The 19,364-nt window shown below is 37.5% G+C and overlaps 1 protein-coding gene across 1 annotated transcript; it reads left to right on the plus strand.

Moving 5' to 3' along the window:
- The first annotated feature begins 427 nt into the window (after nt 1-427).
- Nucleotides 428-7,132, plus strand: LOC115631234 (regulator of G-protein signaling 17). Its single transcript, XM_030527946.1, has 7 exons — nt 428-2,276; nt 2,413-2,745; nt 2,869-2,877; nt 5,356-5,433; nt 5,509-5,570; nt 6,259-6,547; nt 6,610-7,132. The coding sequence occupies exons 2-7, from the start codon at nt 2,414-2,416 to the stop codon at nt 6,692-6,694; spliced, it is 855 nt and encodes a 284-aa protein (XP_030383806.1). The 5' UTR covers nt 428-2,276; nt 2,413; the 3' UTR covers nt 6,695-7,132.
- Nucleotides 7,133-19,364: the final 12,232 nt, after the last annotated feature.

The following is a 19,364-nucleotide window of genomic DNA, read 5'->3' on the forward strand; positions in this document are numbered from 1 at the left end:
ATCGATACAAAATCAAAAGTCAAAATCAGTTCACATCTGTACGTGTATACAGCCCTGGCAACCGCCTGTGAAGAGAAAGCTTTGGGTTCACCCTCAAAGCACAACCCAAATTCCAGCGGTGAAATAAACAGCAGCAAGTGTATTGGTTGGGTGGGTAGGGGAGGTGGAAAAGCTCATTTTCTCTTTGATATACTCGCGCACATGTGTCATGTGTACCAGGAATTCTTTGGCCTGTTCGCTCGCTGATTCTATATAGTGAATGTATAGTTATTTGAGCTTTAATCATAAGTATTTGGCTCTTGGTTTTCCACTTTTCGGGAGCGCGCGCATTGGAAAATCAAACGCTACAACGGCACTGCTTTCGAAATCAGTCGCTTGCCTTTGCCCGAACGAAGAGAGACGTGTCCAACTTGTGCTCGGGCCGTCGTCGAGGATTTGGATTTTGCCTTTCGCAGCACAAAAAAGAAGAAAAATCTCAAATCTCACACATATAGTAGAAAAAAAGCGCAGCAGTGAAAATGATATGGGGATAATGTGGTAAAAGGAAAACGCGAAATATGGCAAGGGTTCGCGTGCAAGAAATATAATAGTATCCAGGATGCATTATTGTTAATCAATTTTTGAAAAGCTTCGAGTGAATTTCACGGAAATCAATGTAAAATCAAAGCAAAACAATTTTCGCAAAAACACGCTCGGAGAAACGCGAGGAGAAAAATATTTTTAGTGGCAAGCAAAAATTTGTATGTACTCGTTGCTCCTAAATACATACATACATACATACAGACTGTGTGATTGCTGCTGCCTGCTGATGATGTTTCTACTGTCAGTGTAGAACGGTGGGAGTGTGTGGGATTGTGTGTTTTCGTGAGTGTGTGTTTGTGTGTGTGTGTGCTTGTTAAAATATGAACGGAAGCGCACACGAAAAAAATGATAGATACCTTAACGCTAACCAACACCAACAACGACAAGATTAAAAGGAACTGTGTTGAACAAATGGCTGCATTGTGATGATAAACATGCGACCAAATCTATAATGAAGAACAAATCTAGAACCAAGTGCAATTAAAGGCTAGCAGAAGTGCCATACAATAACGACCACAGGTATCAGTGCTGTCAACAACAGCAACAAAGCATACATAAACATACATTCATATACAAAAGTAGCGAGCGAATGAACATAGAACGGGGGAAAAATCACGCATACGCCCCACCAGCCAGCCGACCAATAAACCAAGCAAATCGACCGACCGATCGACCGACCTCGCGACCTCGCCGCGCCTTCCACTGTTAAACAAAACGTTCCACTATGCCAAATGCGTGTTAATGTGTATGGTGTGTGTGTACGCGCAAGTGTTTGTGTAATGACTAGCCACAAGAAATAAATAAAATTAAACTAAAAGCAGAAGCTTCCAATTTCGTAACGCTGATAAAAAAAAATGTGCGCGATTACTGTAGAGTCCAAAAAAGCGCTGGCCAACTCAAATTTGTGGTTGTTTATCAATCGCTGCATTACAAACTAATTCAACATCAACAATAATAAAATATGTAAATGGTGGCGCTGCTTTCACCAACAAACACAGCCCGCACCACACCTGCCCACGCTCAATCTATCTAGCTATCCAGGCTAAGCAGGCAGGTTGTCCAGAAGGAGGTGAGAAGAGCGCGAATTTAGTGGCATACCATGTCGTGACAAGCAACAACAACGACAACAACAGCAACAGCAGCAACAACAACAACAATACACATTAATGTACATTCTTATTTTCTTTGATAATTGTGCTAGAATATAATCAAAGTTTTGCGCATGCAACAACAGGAACAGCAGCAACAACAACAAAAAATAGCTCTATACTACAAAGCACATGTACAAGTAAAACAAAAAAACAAAAAATAATAATAGTACAGTAAAATTCCTAAAGAAAAAAACGAAAATCAAGAGCATCAATTGAGCGGAAAAGTCATTGAGTATTCAATAAAAAAATTTAGTGAAAAACATAAATACGTAACGGTGGTGCTCTTCTCTAGAGAGCGCGCAAGGGCGCCAACTGCTGCCTGACTGCTCTGCCCAATTGCCATTGTTGTTGTCGTTGTTGTCAAGAGTGGGAGTGGAAGTAGAAGTGAGAGTGGAAGTAGACGAGAGAGCGGCAGTGCGAGAGTGGGAGCAGGGCAACGGTAGGTCAGTGGCAGTCGAAGAAGCAGCAGCAGGCAGCAACGACGACGCCAACGACCACGCGCCGCCAATTGGCGCTGCGTCAACTTCAACATTGAAAGGGCAGGTAATGGCTTTGATTTCTTCGCGTGTGAGTTGATTTCCCATTAACGTTAAAAATAGTGCGCATTGAACTTGCTGGCTACTGGCCTACCACCGTCACCACCACCACTAATTCAATTACATACTTTACGACTATATAGCATGTCCTGCATCGTTTCTGAGCTACCAACTGGTTGTCGGCTGCGCGGCATGACTGCCTCCTCACAAAGCACTGCTAGCAACGGCGCCAATAGCGGCAATGGCAATGGTAACGGTAACGGGAACGGTGGTAATCCCGGCGGCGCATCTGGAGCAGCAGGTACGAACAGTGGAAGTGGTGGGGGCAAGCACGGTGCAAATAGTCCAATCGGCACAACTACAACGTTACCTGGTGGTGCATCGAATGTGCTGCAGGAATCGAATGCCCCGCTCCAGCGTCCGCAATCACAGAAGCCGTGCTGTTTTTGCTGGTGCTGCTGCTGTTCCTGTTCCTGGTAAGTACATACATATACAATGTACATATCCAAGCTAAACTGTGTGTAACTATAATTGAGAACCTTATTTATTGATTGTCATGCCATGCTAATCGTGCTGCACCAACACGACCACTACAACAGGGCTAAATGGTAAGTTCCTAGAACAACTCACATCCGAACCCCTTACACAGCCAGTGCTGGCAGTTTTTGAGTGTCAAAAAAAGCTAAGACAGAATGGAAAGTAGCTAAAAATAGCTAAATTGATTTAAATAAATGAAAGCCCGCAGATTGCTTAATAATTACTTTAATACTATGGCCTTTTCTAATTTTCCTTGCAACAAAAATGCAATTAAACTTTAAAAAACAAGAAAGGAATGCTAAAGTCGAGCAGGCTCAACTCTTAAATACCCTGTACCACCCCACAAAAAAGTAATTAAATTAATTAATTAATTAAATTTAATTAATTACCTAAATTAATTTAATTAATTAACTAAATTAATTTAATTAATTAACTAAATTAAATATAAAATAGTCCATGCATGCATACATACATTTACATTTACATCAGAATCGTGCCTTATGCGTGTTTGTGTACTTGTACATATGTATGTATGTGTGCATTGGGCCTGGTTATATGGCTATAACTTTCTTTCCGATCATTCTATCATAAGGAGACTTGGTATACGGTTATATAATAACTAACCTAATGTGACTACCAAATTTGAGTTGAAAATTCCAAGAATTACGGGAGTTATAGAAAATCAGTAATAGGGGGGGGAGTGGGGGGGTGGATCAGAAAAAATGAACAAACTCGTCCTTTCTCGGTCTCAGGAGAATCTGTATACCAAGTTTGGTTATTCTAGCTCTTATACTTTCGGAGATCCTTGCGTTCATACAGACAGACGGACAGACGGACAGACGGACAGACGGACAGACAGACGGACAGACGGACATGGCTATATCGACTCGGCTTGTCATGCTGATCAAGAATATATATACTTTGTGGGGTCTACCAAGCCTCCTTCTGTGTGTTCCATGTGCACTCGCACAAAACTAATATACCCTTGTACCCTTTGGGTACAGGGTATAAAAACGCCAAAAATCCCAAACTCGAACAGGCGAGAAAAAAGCTAAATTGGGAGCACTGCACACAGTCCCACAAAAACACATTCCCATGGCTTTTCTTTGTTCTCTTTGTTGTTGGCAACACTGTGCCCCTCAATTGTAGTAAAAGCTCTGAGCACAAAATAGCTGTGCGCTCCCACATTCATTCACAATTTTTGGGAGCGCCAACTCAAGTACCCCAGAGCTTTTGTGTGCCTTTCATGTTTCAATCTAATATAAATAAGTATGTGGTCCAAGTACTCTGTGGGGCTGCTCTTTAGGCATTTCATGTTTTCGTGAATGAAACAAACCAACCACGCCATTTCGCAGGTCATGTGCCCTTCAGCGCCACAAGTTTTGGCAACCTCTGTCCTTATATAGGAGTGTATATGTACATACATACTAGGTAACTTTTATATACATATATAAGCATAATGAATTTGAAGTATTTGCTAAAAATTTTCAGGCAGACATATTACTTGCGAACCAATTATTAAAATATATAAATTTTTAATTAGGTAAATGTCAAAAAGAAATATATACTATATATTCACGAGTACATATTCATGTGCTTAGAAGAAATGTAGAACGCAGTTAGATTAGATTATTCTAGAAATACTTTCCTATTTAACATGTTTTAAAGCATTGTTAGAGAACAAGGGCGTAGGCAGAGGGGGCCGTTGCCCCCCCCCCCCCCCATAAAAAAAAATTTTTCCATATAAAGTCGACCACACGTTCATTATTATGACGCATTATTTTGCCTTAAAATGGATCTGAGTTGGATTTGTTGAAGTTTTTTCTTTGATCATATGCATAAGATATTTTTTAAATGCATCGTGCATTATTTAATCAAGATTTTAATTTTTTGGCCCCCCTTTGGTAAAAGCTGCCTACGCCCTTGTTAGAAAAACTGATTTTAAAAGGTGAAAACTTCTGAAACTTCTCCTAAGCATTATTGGAAGCGAATGTTTTTTGCTAAGGACGACCTAAACATAAATTTAAATAAATTTAGTCGTTTCTGTCCAGCATGGGCTTCCAGTATAATGTGGAAACAAAAAATCGTTTCTAAAATGTTATGTTATGGTTTTGTTTTGTGGCTACTGACAAAAAAAAAAAATTATAAAGTTTGTTATTAACTTTTAAAAAACAATAATTCAGAAATAGTATTTAACGCGTCAAAACAATATTAACCATATCCTTTAAAAACAAGTATTTTAAAGTAAGCTTTTATATAAAGATTTCTATAAAGATACTAACTAGCTGTTTTACTTGCATTTGTGATAATAATTGTCACAACAAATATTTATCTGAATAAAATGTAAAACGCACACTGTTAACTAAACATCCAAGTAAAAATGTAAAAAAAGAAATACTAATTAAACTTTCGATTATGAAAAATTCGATCTAAATCATTATTGTCAGATTAGTTGATCGTTTGGACACACGCACACACACACACACATAATCCACCAGAAATCGTAGCCTACCTTAGAGCGTTATAGATTAATTATCGCATCTTTTCAGTCTTGCCATCAAAAATGCCGATGAAAATGCGCCGACCAAACGTGATCTCGTTAGTGCTGAATTCTTAGAAGGCGACCAGTAAGTTTGTCTCCCTACTTGCCTAAAATCAATACTCAAATGTCAAAATAATTGATTTATTTATTTTATTTTCAGGCCCACTTTAGAAGAGATAAGAAGCTGGGGCAAGAGCTTTGACAAACTAATGAAAAATTCAAGTAAGCATAGCCTATTTTAAATGTCAGCACCAGGTTATAAAAGTTTATATTTTACGGTTTGCTAAGTTCAGATTCATTATACTTTTTAGAAATGTTTGAGATAATTTTAAGCATTATTTTAAAAGTAAACTTTTTTTGTTCTCGATTCTCTTTTATATTTATTCAGCAAAGTCTTGCGATACATATTCGTAAAAAACAGGGAAATAGCAGAGTAACCTGTGATTTTCATTTAAATCATAATGTATATTTATTGAACAGTTTCTAATATGCAGACAATCGATGATATATCGACTATATGTTTGGTTCAAGTGTTTAAAAACCGCCGGCTTTTTTGGCCTAATAGTTTTTAGTCAGTGGAGGCAGAAGTACACAAGAGCTCCACTTCATATATATTTTGCATATTTTTCCATTTATATTATGATATTTATTGATATGAATTCCGATATATTAAAAGGATTAACCCTCGGAAATGGGAAATATTATTAGTTAAAAAAGAATGTACTGCTTTTTCAGAAATTTATAAGATTGAAATGAGATATACATTCAGGTATCTGATCTACGGCTTTTAAGACAAAGCATTGGTCTATATTTTTAGTGCTGACTATAAATGAAGAATTGAAGTTTTAATAAGCATTACGATTCCTTCTTGTTTTTTCCTTATACTTATATTGCTATTTTATATTCTTAGATGGACGCAAAGTCTTCCGTGACTTTCTGCGGAGTGAATTTAGCGAGGAGAACATACTTTTTTGGTTAGCCTGTGAAGATCTCAAAAAGGAGAATAGTGCCGAAGTGGTGGAGGAGAAGGCGCGCTTGATATATGAGGATTATATATCGATACTGTCGCCTCGTGAGGTGTCCCTGGACTCGCGCGTGCGTGAGATTGTGAATCGGAATATGATTGAACCAACGACGCACACCTTCGACGAAGCTCAAATACAAATTTATACACTAATGCACAGAGACTCATATCCGAGGTGAGCTAATCTGTATACGATATATATTAATAGACGCTAACTTATATATCTCTTACTTGCAGATTCCTAAACTCTCAAAAGTTCAAGACACTCGCTCAATTGCAAGACAATTCGAATGCTGGTTCCAAGGCGGACAGTCCGACTTAGATTTTATATATTTTATGAATAACTGTATTATTTTATTATTTAGAGCTATTTCATAGCTGCATAGCATTGATTATCTTCTCAGAGCTACGCAAGTAGTACGGGAGTATGTTTTATGTTTTGTTCTCATTTGTGATCGTTAGAGCGCTGCTGCAGTTGACTAAGCAATATGACTTAATACCTCTTTTCCATTTTGATTGCGTTTCGTGAACTTAGTACAATACAAATACAAATACCAATAGCAAGAGGAGAGTAATTAGTTATTGATTAGCAGCAACCCATAAATAAACATTAGTCGATATGCGTTATGTGAAACGGATTCCTTCTTTACTATGTTCTAGTCGTTAACAAGGCTTAGGAAAACCAAAGAGTAATGTACTTAACTAGAAGATTTATATTTAACAAAATAAAACAAAACAAAATTAGTTGATAAACACAAAATAATGTAATTTGATAGTCGGTCCCTTTATTTGTGCAGTTTGCTAATCGGAGCATGAACAAATGCATTTTTAGCAGCTACACTTGAACTTTTATCCAATATAATATCAACTATAAATAGTTGATCGGATACCATAAACAAATTCGTCGATCAAAAAATTATATAGTAAAGGATTCATATATATTTCAAAATCGATTTTGAAGGGACAGCAAACCAAATACTACAACTTTAACACAAACATTTCTAACATAACAAACATTTTTAAACCTAATACAAACATTTATATTAATATTACGATTACGATTAGTTTTGAAAACGTTTTAGTCATATTGATAACGACATCGAAGCATTTTGTAAATACAACAAATAGCAACAATTTATATACGCGCATATAATATTATTATTGATAATAAAATTGTATGAACGACAACAACAAAATTGAATCAAGACAATTGCCAGACAGGCCAAGGCACGTTTGCTTAAGGTTTAATAAAGGTATCCAGTAACCGTGTGAACCGTACACATGCATATATATAAATTATATATTTGTCTTAAATAATTTATAAAAGAAAACTACAAGAGCAACAGCGCTCTAAAAAAAATAATTCCAAAAAATTTAAAAATGTGCATATTTATGAAAATATTTGATGCAACAAATGATGCGAAGAAGAAGAACGAAATAGAAAGCATTGCGCTAACTACTACTATTTAGTTTTGCATATTAATTCAAATGATTTGAAATCGAAAAGGAAAACAAATATGTTTCGCAATATCACTGCCAACTCCGCAAGAGAAATATCACAATTAACAAAAAAAAAAAACCCAAAGAAAAAAGGATGCTTTATTTTTCGCCACAATTAAGAGTACGATACAGAACAGTAGCTCTGTAATTGAACACAACCTTCAGACACCACTTACACACATCCATATACATGAATACCAGGATGCTAAGCCCAAGCCTGAAGCCCCTCAAGTTCTCAAGCTCTCGATTCTCACACATTGGCCATTTAGTCTAACTTATGTGCGCAAATTCAAAGAAAAGAAGAAGAAAAATGAATAAAACAGTATTATCTAAACAAAACGAACATTAACTATTTAAATTTAGCAAAAGTTGTCGAATTACACACTCTCATACACAAATTCAAAAGAAAAAGTTAACAAACGTTTTAACAAGTGACGTAGATTCTGAGGCACAACATTTTAAAGCACAATTTTTATTGTAAATTGTAAACCTACATGCAATCTTACTATGTTAGAGCAAAAAGCAAATGTTTTTAGTAGCTAGTTGGTGTGCCTAATTTTAAAATGAAAATGATACATACATACATACATACTATATATGTAGTCTATATATATTTTGGTAACAATGCGAACGATATCTCAAATCTCAAATCAAATCAAATCCAAAGACAAACAACTACAGTAAGCACTTGCTGGCTTTTAAGCGTCTTCCAGCCAACTGACTAACCTTTGCACAATACAATAATGAAATATATATCTACATATATATTAAAATCGCTCCATCACTTCCAATAAACTTAACAGCATTGCATCCTTAATATTTTATTATTTTGTTTCCGCTCCTTCAAACTTACGTCACTCAGGCTGCTATTTGGAATTGAACAAAATTTAAATTGACAATTCGACAACCGCTTTAATGTGCTGCATATAATAATAAATTTATAGAAGTTTTTGTATCGTTTTCTATAGTTTCATCAACTACGTTCAACAGACAACATACCGACACACACATGCATATATGTTTATGAAATATGTTTGTCATATGATTGTCTAAGATTTTACTTTGCAGAAAAAATAAGACTTTTTTTTAAAAAACAACTAAATATATAACAAAGAAACCCAAAAGCGATAAAAACCATGTTGATTGTTTAATTTTACACACTTACAAATATATATTATATATACATACATACTATGTAACCTGTATATGTATATAAAACTAAATGTAATCGCATTAAAAAGCATTAGTGAAAGTTTCGACCAGTTAAAAAAACAAAAAACAAATAAATTTATTGCAAAGAAAACCTTTAATAAACAATTGAATACAAAAAGATTGTATGTAAGCATAAATTTAGATTTAAATATTTAATATATTGCAAAAAATAAACAAAATGAAAATAAAACTCAAATTAAAAGAATTGTAAAAAAATTAATTGTTTCACAAATTATTGAACTTCTTATTTAATTACAGAAACAGGACGATCGATAAGCCAACCATTAAGTCCTAAAGCTGGTATGAGAGATCGATGGAAGGTTAGAGAAGCCAAACGGGACAAATGACCTCTCAAAACAATGGATCTCAGCACGTATTGTAACCATAGTGCTCAGGCTCCCAAGACAGAGAGAAAATAAATCTAGAGCTGTCCGAAAACGCACTGCCTTTAAATATTACATAAACTAGCATTTTATTGTAATAGAAAAGGACTTCTTACCAGGAATAGTAATAGGCACTATGATGGAGGTTACAGCTTACCTAAGTTTCCACTTAGCTATACACTATTATATAGCAAGATCTATAGAAAATACTTGCCTAAGAATTTCGTAAGAAGTCAACAAAATTGCAAAATCAATCACATTTAATAATTTAATTTAATTTTGTAACCCTGAATATACCAAAAATGAAGTAAAAATATATTTATAAATGTGTTATATTTTTATTCTAATTTTAAATTATTATAAATTTCCCTGAGGTGCAAAATATTTAATTTTTTGTTGTCGATCCAGATTATAGAAGTTGGCGCAAGTCAGTAGGAGGATATCAATGCAATTGAGAATTTGTACGCCTTTTTTTGAACAAACTATTCGCAATAGCCAAAAATATAAAAACAACAGGGACCTTTAACAAGATCCGTCGAGCTGCTGGTCGATGTAAAAAGGATCAAGTCCATCTGAGGCTATCAAAAGAGGCTATAGATTTATGAAAAATGATCCGAAATGTTATCCTCTTCTGCATTGAAGCTATATACCCTTGTTTTTGAACATGGCGAAGAACATGTGGTCTACCATTTATCCTCCTAGATGTTACAACTTATATCTCAAAATCAACATAGCATAGGAGGTGTGGCAGACCCCAAAAATTATATATATTCTTGATCAGCATGACAGGACGAGTCGACAGAGCCCTGTCTATCCGTCTGTCCGTATGAACGCATGCATCTCAGATGGATCCCCGATAATGGGGATTTTCCATAACGCCGTTCGTATAATCTCCTATATCTCGGAGACTATAAGAGCTAGAGACACCATTAATTATATTATTATAGTATATAAAGAAATAAGCAGAAAATGTGTATTTCGTAATATCCCTCTCTCCTCCCTCTCCAACGCAATTAGTGATTTTGTATAACGCCCGTAATTCTTTTATAATTTCTATAAATGTTCTACACATATGTACAGAGTATTTAATACTCGGAACAGCTGACATTAGGTTTTCCACTTGATAACAACAAGCATTATTATTGAACCTGTATTAGAAATTATGGAAAGGGTAAAAATGATTGGGATTCGAAGTTATGTAAATTATTAAATAAAAATCAATACAACACTACACACAACCTAAATCACAAAATTTGAAAAACTCTAACAAATTTCAAGAAAGCGTAAAAATGTATGTAAGCGTATATACAGATATGTAATCGGAAAAGGTAGAAAACGATTTATTCAAAGTAGCTGAACTAGTTCAGTTTTGGTGCCCCAGTTATATGAAATGCTTCTAGCCAATGTGACCCACAGGCTTATGGTGGTGCGACACCCTATATAGTGGCGCCCAATAGCAAAAAAATGTATGTACTTGTATACACAGATAATCGGAAAAGGTAGAAAATGATTTATTCAAAGTAGCTGAACTAGTTCAGTTTTGGTGCCCCAGTTATATGAAATGCTTCTAGCCAATGTGAACCACAGGCTTATGGTGATGCGACACCCTATATAGTGGCGCGCAATCGCAACGAGCCAGCAGCAAGCGACAGTCAGAAAAAAGCACACACAACAAACAGTCAGCCAGTCGACACGACACAACGTTGATTGCCGTCGAGGCTGCGACTGCTGCTGTAGCTGAAGCTAAAGCTGATGCTGATGCTGAAGCTGTAGCAGAGGTGGCTGAGGAGGCTGTGCACGGCTACATGGCATTCATCGAGGTACATGCATAACTATTTTACGTATGTACTCGTACAAACATACATACTTGTACGTACGTAGGTATGCCTGCGCGTGAGTATGCTGTGAGTATGCGAGAGTGTGCGTGTGTATGTCTTACCTGATGCGAAACTGCACTACCACTTTCACAGCCTATATTGTGAGCCAGCAACAAAACAAAAAACCCAAAACAGACGGCAGCGACGAGAGGCGACCGCGGTGATCGGTAAGGGACGAGGGCCAGCAAGTTCGAACGAGCAGCGAATGTTCGAAAATGAACATAGACTGTGCAAATGAACGAACTGAAAGATACAAAACGCGCAAAAGTCAGGGGCGGTTCAGTGCCGGAATAAATAATTCTTTAAAATTAAATATTGTGTATACATATTTACTTGTATAATTAACAAATATTATTGATAAGTATTTAGAAAAACTACACCTTGGTGCTGAGTAAATAAATTTCAGTAAAAACATTAAAAAATGTGAACATCTTTTAATATTTTTTATAAATAAATGGCGACCATAATACTAGTAACAAATATTTCACTCAAAATGACTGAATATATAGTTAGATATATGAGAACGGGATGGCTTAGCAATGATTTGAAATCATTATCGATTTATCGGAAATACTTGAGCGCAAGTTTGTTGCCTAAGTCTTTTGTTATTTTTGCCTGAATACATACCTGGCCACTGGGCACTAAAGCTATGCAGGTGTACGCACACATCGGCACAGCGCGGCTTAAGAGGTAGACAATTTACCTGTGCTCGTCACATATGCGTGTATGTGTACCTGTGTGAGTGTGTGTGTGTGTGTGCCGCGAGTATAGACACAACATCATCGATGAATTTGAGTTTTTGAAAATACACATCGGCTCGCTCGCTCGCTCGCTCTCAATATCAGTTACGAAAGAGATGAAACCATAAAAAGCAATAATAATCAAGCCAACACACACAGACGCTCTCGGGGCGCGCTCTCACACGGACATTCGCTCACCTGTGCGGCTGCGCATACACATATAAATATATGTTCATATATACATACATATATATGCTCGTAGTCGTAGCACCTCGCCATCAACACACCCATACACGCATACACAAGCACACGCACACCAACGTACAGCAGCGTCAGCAGCAACGGCAACAGCAACATTCAACAGTTGAACAATCTCCAATTGACTCTTTGGGCATTATAGCCGAGCTCAACGTTCATCCGCGACAAGTTTTTCGTACCTTTCGTGCAGCGAGATACACTTTTTGTGCTTTTGCTCTCCAAATAAATATATTAAAACGCATTATTTATGAAAATAAATTAACAAAATTCGGCAATTCGCTTTATAAAATTATTAAACCAACGTGCGCATGTGCTCTCTGAAAATTTTACACCGTACCGTAAATGTGAAAGAAAAAAAAACACACACACAAAATTCAAGTGAAGAAGAAAATGAGAAAAAATTTATATGAAAGAAAAAAATTCGTTTCGTGTGGTGAGTGTATTGTAGAATTTGTGAACTAAAGCGAGACGCCATCAGAGCCAGAGCCAGAGTCGGAGCCAGAGCCAGAGCCAGCGCCAGAGTCAAAGCCAGCGTTAGAGGTAAAGAAGAAACGGCAATCAAAATTCAAAATAAAAATAGTGATTAATAACAAACAGCAGAAACGGCAGACGCAGAAGCAGTAACAACAACAGCAACAGCAATAATAAATAATAATAACAACGAAACAACAACAACAAAAAACAAAAATACTGAGTGAAAAGTAAAGCGCGTTTAATTATTGCCAAGTTAATATAAAAACAACAACAACAGAAGCAACAAAAAGCACGAAAGATAAATAGAAAAATAGAGAAAAAATTAAATAAACGCTAAAGCTAAATGAAAAATGTGTAAAATGCAAAAAGACGCAAATGAATTTTTGCCTCATGTGTTGTGTAGCGCGCTGTTTTATAGCAATTAAAAGTTTAATGCAAAAAATATATAAATAAACCAACAACAGCAGCAGCAGCAACAACAACAACAAAAATGCACACAAGCCAATCGCATACGTAAATGAAATGTTAAAGTTTTAAAGCTTAAAACGCTTGGGCAAAAATGCACAGACGTGCATACATACATATATGTACAAACACATACAAACATCATATACAGAGACACACACACACAGCACGAACGCAGTCGCAGTCGCAGTCAGAGCAATAACAACAACAGTCGTCGCATATTAGAAGTCAGCGCATTGTGTAAGTCAGCCAAGGCTTGGAGCCAAGTCGCAAGCAGCAGCCGCAACAACAATAACAACAACAATAATAGCCACACAAAGTGGCGAAAGGTGCACCCACCAGCAGCAACAGCAGCAGCAGCAGCAGCAACAGCAGCAGCAACAAGCCAACGCTCAACAGTTGGGGCAAAAGTAGTCGTAACGATTTGTTGGCAAGCGCACACACACACACATACAGAGAGATTTGATTTTGGCCAAATGCGCTGACATGCGCCCCCAGGCTGCAAGAGTTGCCAACATCTGCAGTGACAATTACAAGTGATAGCCGCGTGCGCCTCGTGAATGCCATAGAATCATAAATCATATCGTATAGAGAAAGATAAGGAGAGATAGAGTGAGAGAGAGAGAGCGAGTGGTGGGAAAGAGAAAGAAATTCAGTGCCAAAATTTGTTCATAAAGCAATTTACCTGTCGCAACATTAGGCTAAGCCGCCAAATGGTTTACAGCTGCATGGTAAGTACGCACACAGACACACATACAAACGCACGCACAAACAGACACACATACACTCACGAATCACGCATGTGCATTTAAAGAAGTAATTAAAAACGCATAAAATGCAACTCTGCTGCAGGCTCGGGCTCAACAACGTAACCGAACCTGGCTTAACTTCAGACCTCAATAAAAGTTAATATAAAGCACCCTGTATGTGAGGCAAAAGACAGCGCAGACGCAGGCGCGGACGTCGCCTTTTTATAGTTGCTGTTGTTGTTGTTGTTGGTGTTGTTAGTGTCTTTGCACACATTCCTCTTTGTTTGGCTTATTTCGAAGTTGCTTGTGGCCCGACGTCAGAGTCGGCTCCGGCATCGGCATCGGCGTCGGCAGCAGGTAATGGTAATAGTGTTGGTAACAATGCTTGGCGGCCACATACATATATGTCTGTATGTTAGAGGGAGAGCCACGTTTGGCAAAAGAGCGGGAGCGAAAAGGGATCAAAAGGTGTTGTTGTTGTTGCTTCTGTTGTTGTTGTTGTTAGTGTTGCCTGTGTCTCTGACTTCGTCGTCGTCGTCGTCGCTCTGTTCGAAAATCGATGATGTTGGAGTGTTTTTGATTACGTTTTCTCGTGTATTGTATCTTTTTTTTTTGCCTTCTTCGACTTCATCGTTCGATGCTGCTGCCGTTGTTGTTCTTTTATTTTTATTTTTGTTAGTGGCCGCACGTTGATGATGGTGATCAATTTGGAGCTGCGATTATGGTACAGTAAAATGAACATCGCCGTCATTGTCGTCTCCGTCGTCGTCGTCTTACGTTATAGCCACTACGCAGCTTGAACACGCAGCACAAGCACACACACACACACACACAAATACATCCATACGGACGCACATACAAGACAAAGATACACATACATACATACATATTTATATAGTATATTTGTATGTATGTATGAACATTTAACCCACACAAAAGACACGCTATAGGGGGAATTTCGTGAGAGAGTTATTTTATTTTCGTGTTCGTGTTAACGTTTATTGTTTTTTCTTTTCTTCCCCGTCTTTGCCTTTTCTACCTCAGCGCTTGAGCCAAGTTTTGATGCCCCGGCTTGTATCGGTGGGTTAGGTTGCTCTTTCCCAATCTTTGGTAAGATTGTGCATAGGGTGCATATAAATATCGTATCTATGTATATACATATGTATGTTTGTATGCATGCAGTCATGTATTTGTTCCGCCTCCCTGCTAAATTATGTCAAATATCTAACGAGATTCGAAATGGAGTTTGGAGGGAAATGTGATCCGCGTCCAGTGTGAGAGATGTAGGCGTTGTCTCAACATTTGAATAGTTTTTATTACAACTCGGCTTAAAAGGGGCTGTATGTATGTACTCATAGTATGTTTGTATGTAGATAAAGGTTTTGTAACAAACCTAATAGAAAAATGTATACATTATGCACAAATGTATGTCTACATTCAATTTATTTTAGATTCAGTTTCATTTAAGAGACTTCATTTACTGAGACTTTAATATTCTATGTTATTCGGATTACTTTGCTCTGTAGGAGCCATTATTTATGAATTTAAACAGCTCATATAGTAAACTAATTATAAATTCAAATGGACACGACTCTCTGAAACACCCTGAATTCAATATATTTTATTTATTTTTCCATAGTTAATATTAAGTATATTTTGGAACTTGAACTTTTACAATATGTAAAAAGATATTTAAGCTGCAACAGTCATATAAGTATGATTTTAAATAGATATTAATAATAAGTCAGATCGCACACTTTTCGTTTGTCACAATTCCTTACACCCAGGCAATGTTTGCAAATTAAAGAATATTTTGTAGGATCAATTACGTCTGATATTCCAAAAACGATCTTCTTCATGGCATATATGTATATGAAATGATTAGTTTTAGCGGATAAGTCATCATCGTTTTCAGGCATGGAGCGCACTATTCGCAAAAAGCAGCCTCAAATAATTAAAGAAATTATGTCAATTCAACCTCCCGAAAACAGCCCGATCTATTTTAGAACAAAAGTTCCTTTTAAGTTTAACTATTAAAAGCTTACAGAGCTCCAAAAAATGTTTTATATACTCGTAAAAATTAGTATTTAATTCTATTCCTGACCCTGAGAATAAATAATGTGCTCCTTTTTGCATTAAAACTGCGTAGAATATATATCGAATTGAAATGTGATTATATGGGACTCAACTCTTTTGAAATATTATTCTGGTCTATCATTCAATTGGCAAGGTTTTAAAATAGAAAGATTCGTCATTTAAATGCGAACTTCAGAAAGCTGCCTAATCATTCATCCATACCCCATTCCCTTACCCCCATTTACGCAGCGAGTTAGTTAGAAAAACATACGCCTGGAGGTACGTATTCATGGATTGCGGTGAGTGGAGGCATTGTCGCACCTTGGACTCGATGTGCCAGCGGCTTCTCTGACACTCATCCGCCCCACTCCGCAAGCTTTTCAATTCATGATTTTGGCAAAAACTGACCCCGTTTCCTAATGTGATGACTAGATACTCTTTTATATACGCGTACATACTCGTAGGTAGATAGCTTGAAACAGCTCAGCACATTTCTGGTCGTTTATTTGCTTTTAATTGTTTCCTAATTGCCTTTCTACTTTCTACGCAATTTCGTACGAGCTATCTTTAATCGTCTAATCGCATTTAAAATCTTTGCATGCCTCCATTCCCGGCATTGGCGGGTTTTGGCGCTTACGGCCACGCGCGAAGCGTCAGACAATAACAGAGAATCATCGGCAACATCAACATCATTATCACCATCAGCGGCAATATTGACCGGTTCGTTGGTTTAGCGTGCACGTTGTTGTTTTCGTTGTTGTTGTTGTTGTAGGCAGCAGCAGCAGAGGCAGCAGCGTCATTGGTTGTAGTACAATATTGTGTATTGTGTGCCAAAACTAGTCTATACGCGTCGTACCACATGACACTGACCTCACCTACTAACGGAACCCAGCAAAACCAGCAACGAGGAACAAACATTATATGTAGTATACTGGCTGCTTGGCGGGCTCGGTCTCGAGCTCGGGCTCGGGCTAAAGCTGGCTAGCTGGCTAACTGACTGACAAAACAAGTTTATCCACATCCCCAGACTCACGACGAAAAATGAACTTTGCGGCGGGCAGAGCAGCAATTTTTGGTGTGTGTGGCGTTTTATCAAATAAAAATACACACAACAATACCGACCGGCTCGATGGCTGGCTGGACGACTGGATGGCTGACTGACTGGATGGCTGACCGAGACGACGAACCAGAAAGTCGGCGTCAGGTTCAGCTTTAGCCAACTTCTGGATTAGGTCAAGGATTGGCGCTGGTGGTGTTTAGCCTGTTGCGAGTCACTTGTTATGGTTGTTGTTGTTGTTGTTACGCTGGCTACCGGTACCTGTTCTAAAGCAACAACAACAACTTGTTGCTGTTGCGACCACTGCTGTTGATGTTTTGTTTGTTTGGTCTTTCGTCTCTAAGTCCCTCATAAACATGTTTTATACTTCTTTGCTCCCAAAACTAAATCAAAGCGCGAATCAAACTTCTCAATGAGTGTCAGCGCCTGTGTTACCGGTAGCTGGGTTACGGACTAATTAGCTTGTTGTACGGAGGCTGGCTTATAAATAATCGGTATAAGTATTAGTTTGTTTCTCAACAAAATCTTTCACAGAAGCACCAAACACTATTCTCCAGTTTTTTATTGTCTTCAAATGAGAATTTTGCCAAAGTCTTCTAATAAGCACTCGTTTCAGAAATCATCTTATTATTTGGTTTTCAATATACGGAGCAGATTTTATATGCTAAGAGAGGGGGCCAAATCAGGGGATTAAGTTGAATGACCTTTGTTTGTATCTTTCGACTGTTCCATGGATGGATCCAAGTTTCCCCAACACTCCCTCGAGTGTGCCATGATTTTCTCTTATTCCAATTGTTCGCTTGGTTCATTATTCAATATTCAAAAGTTTTCATCTACGGTATACATATATTATGGGTGATTCATAAATATCGCCCAAATCTCTTTAAAATCTCACCAAATTACACTCATTGATCAGTTATATTTTGACAGCAATCAGCTGATGGATAATGCTAATTAGAAGAAAAAAAGGTACACACTTGTTTTCTTATTAGGGCCGATTACCTATCAGCCAGCCCTCGTAGTTCATCTTTTGAACCGGTGTAATGCGATTTTTTGTGCATTGTTTGTATGCTGCTGCTGTTGATTGTTGGTTTTTGTTGCTGTTTATTTGATTTCACACAAAACCTCGCGCATGGTAAACAAACAACAATAACAACAACAGAGCACACACAAATAAGGCGGCAACTACTCAGATGCTTTTTCTTCTTCTTTCTACCTGTTGTTGTTGATGTGTGTGATGAGTTATGCAGTTACACGTTTGACATTTGCGAAGGAGTCAAACTAGTTCGACGGGCACGTGTGAGCCCAACTTGCTGCTCTGCTGCTTCTGCTTCTGCCGCTGCTCTGTTGCTGCTCTGCTGCTGCCTCACTCATTCGTTCGTTCGTTTGTTTGGCCGCCCCTCCTCTATCTGTCCGTTTGTTGGATTGTTCGCTCTGTGTTTGTTTCTGTTGTTGTTGTTGTTATTGTTGTTGTGGGCTCACTTGCAAATTTTCACAGCTCATCATCTTGGGGTTGGGGTAAGGGACAAGTTGATGTTGTGAACCCGAACCCGTTTGAACCCAATCCCGTTTGTGTTGTTGTTTTTTTTGGGGGCACACACACACCACACACACGCAGCTTAGCTCAGCTGAGCGTAAAATGGCGCGCCAAGCTGACTGGCTTAGTTGTGTTGTTTGTTGATTGTTGATTGTTTGTTGTTCTTGTACTACACTCTAAAACAATGCAAAGCTGCCAAGATACACAAATAAGATTGATTGATAAATCGAAAAAAGCATATAACGTGATTCGTTAAAAAAAACAAACGAAAGAAATAAGCACAAGAAATATTTTCTGTTTTCCTAATTTCCAGGACAATGTTCGCTTAATAGTGTGAAAATAAAGCTTGTTATTTTTTAAAAAAAAGTTGCTATTATTGAATGAATTGTGCTGCTAATTAAGGGCCCGTCTTTTGAATGGCAATAATTAATTTTCATTTTGATTTCTTTACAGATACGGAACTAATTTGCTGTTGTTGAACGTTGGTAGAGGTGTCAAAGTAGTTCCTTAGTGCCATAAAATGCAATATTAAACAACGAATTCAATACAACAACATCTACTACTACTACTACCACTGCAACAACAACAACAACAACAAGGAGTACGACAGCAACAAGTGCCTTCAAAATAAACCAACAAGTGATATTATTATGTTTATACTCGT

This window comes from Scaptodrosophila lebanonensis, unplaced genomic scaffold (assembly GCF_003285725.1).
Source record: "Scaptodrosophila lebanonensis strain 11010-0011.00,11010-0021.00 unplaced genomic scaffold, SlebRS2 tig00000001-arrow-pilon, whole genome shotgun sequence".
Classification (NCBI taxonomy): domain Eukaryota; kingdom Metazoa; phylum Arthropoda; class Insecta; order Diptera; family Drosophilidae; genus Scaptodrosophila; species Scaptodrosophila lebanonensis.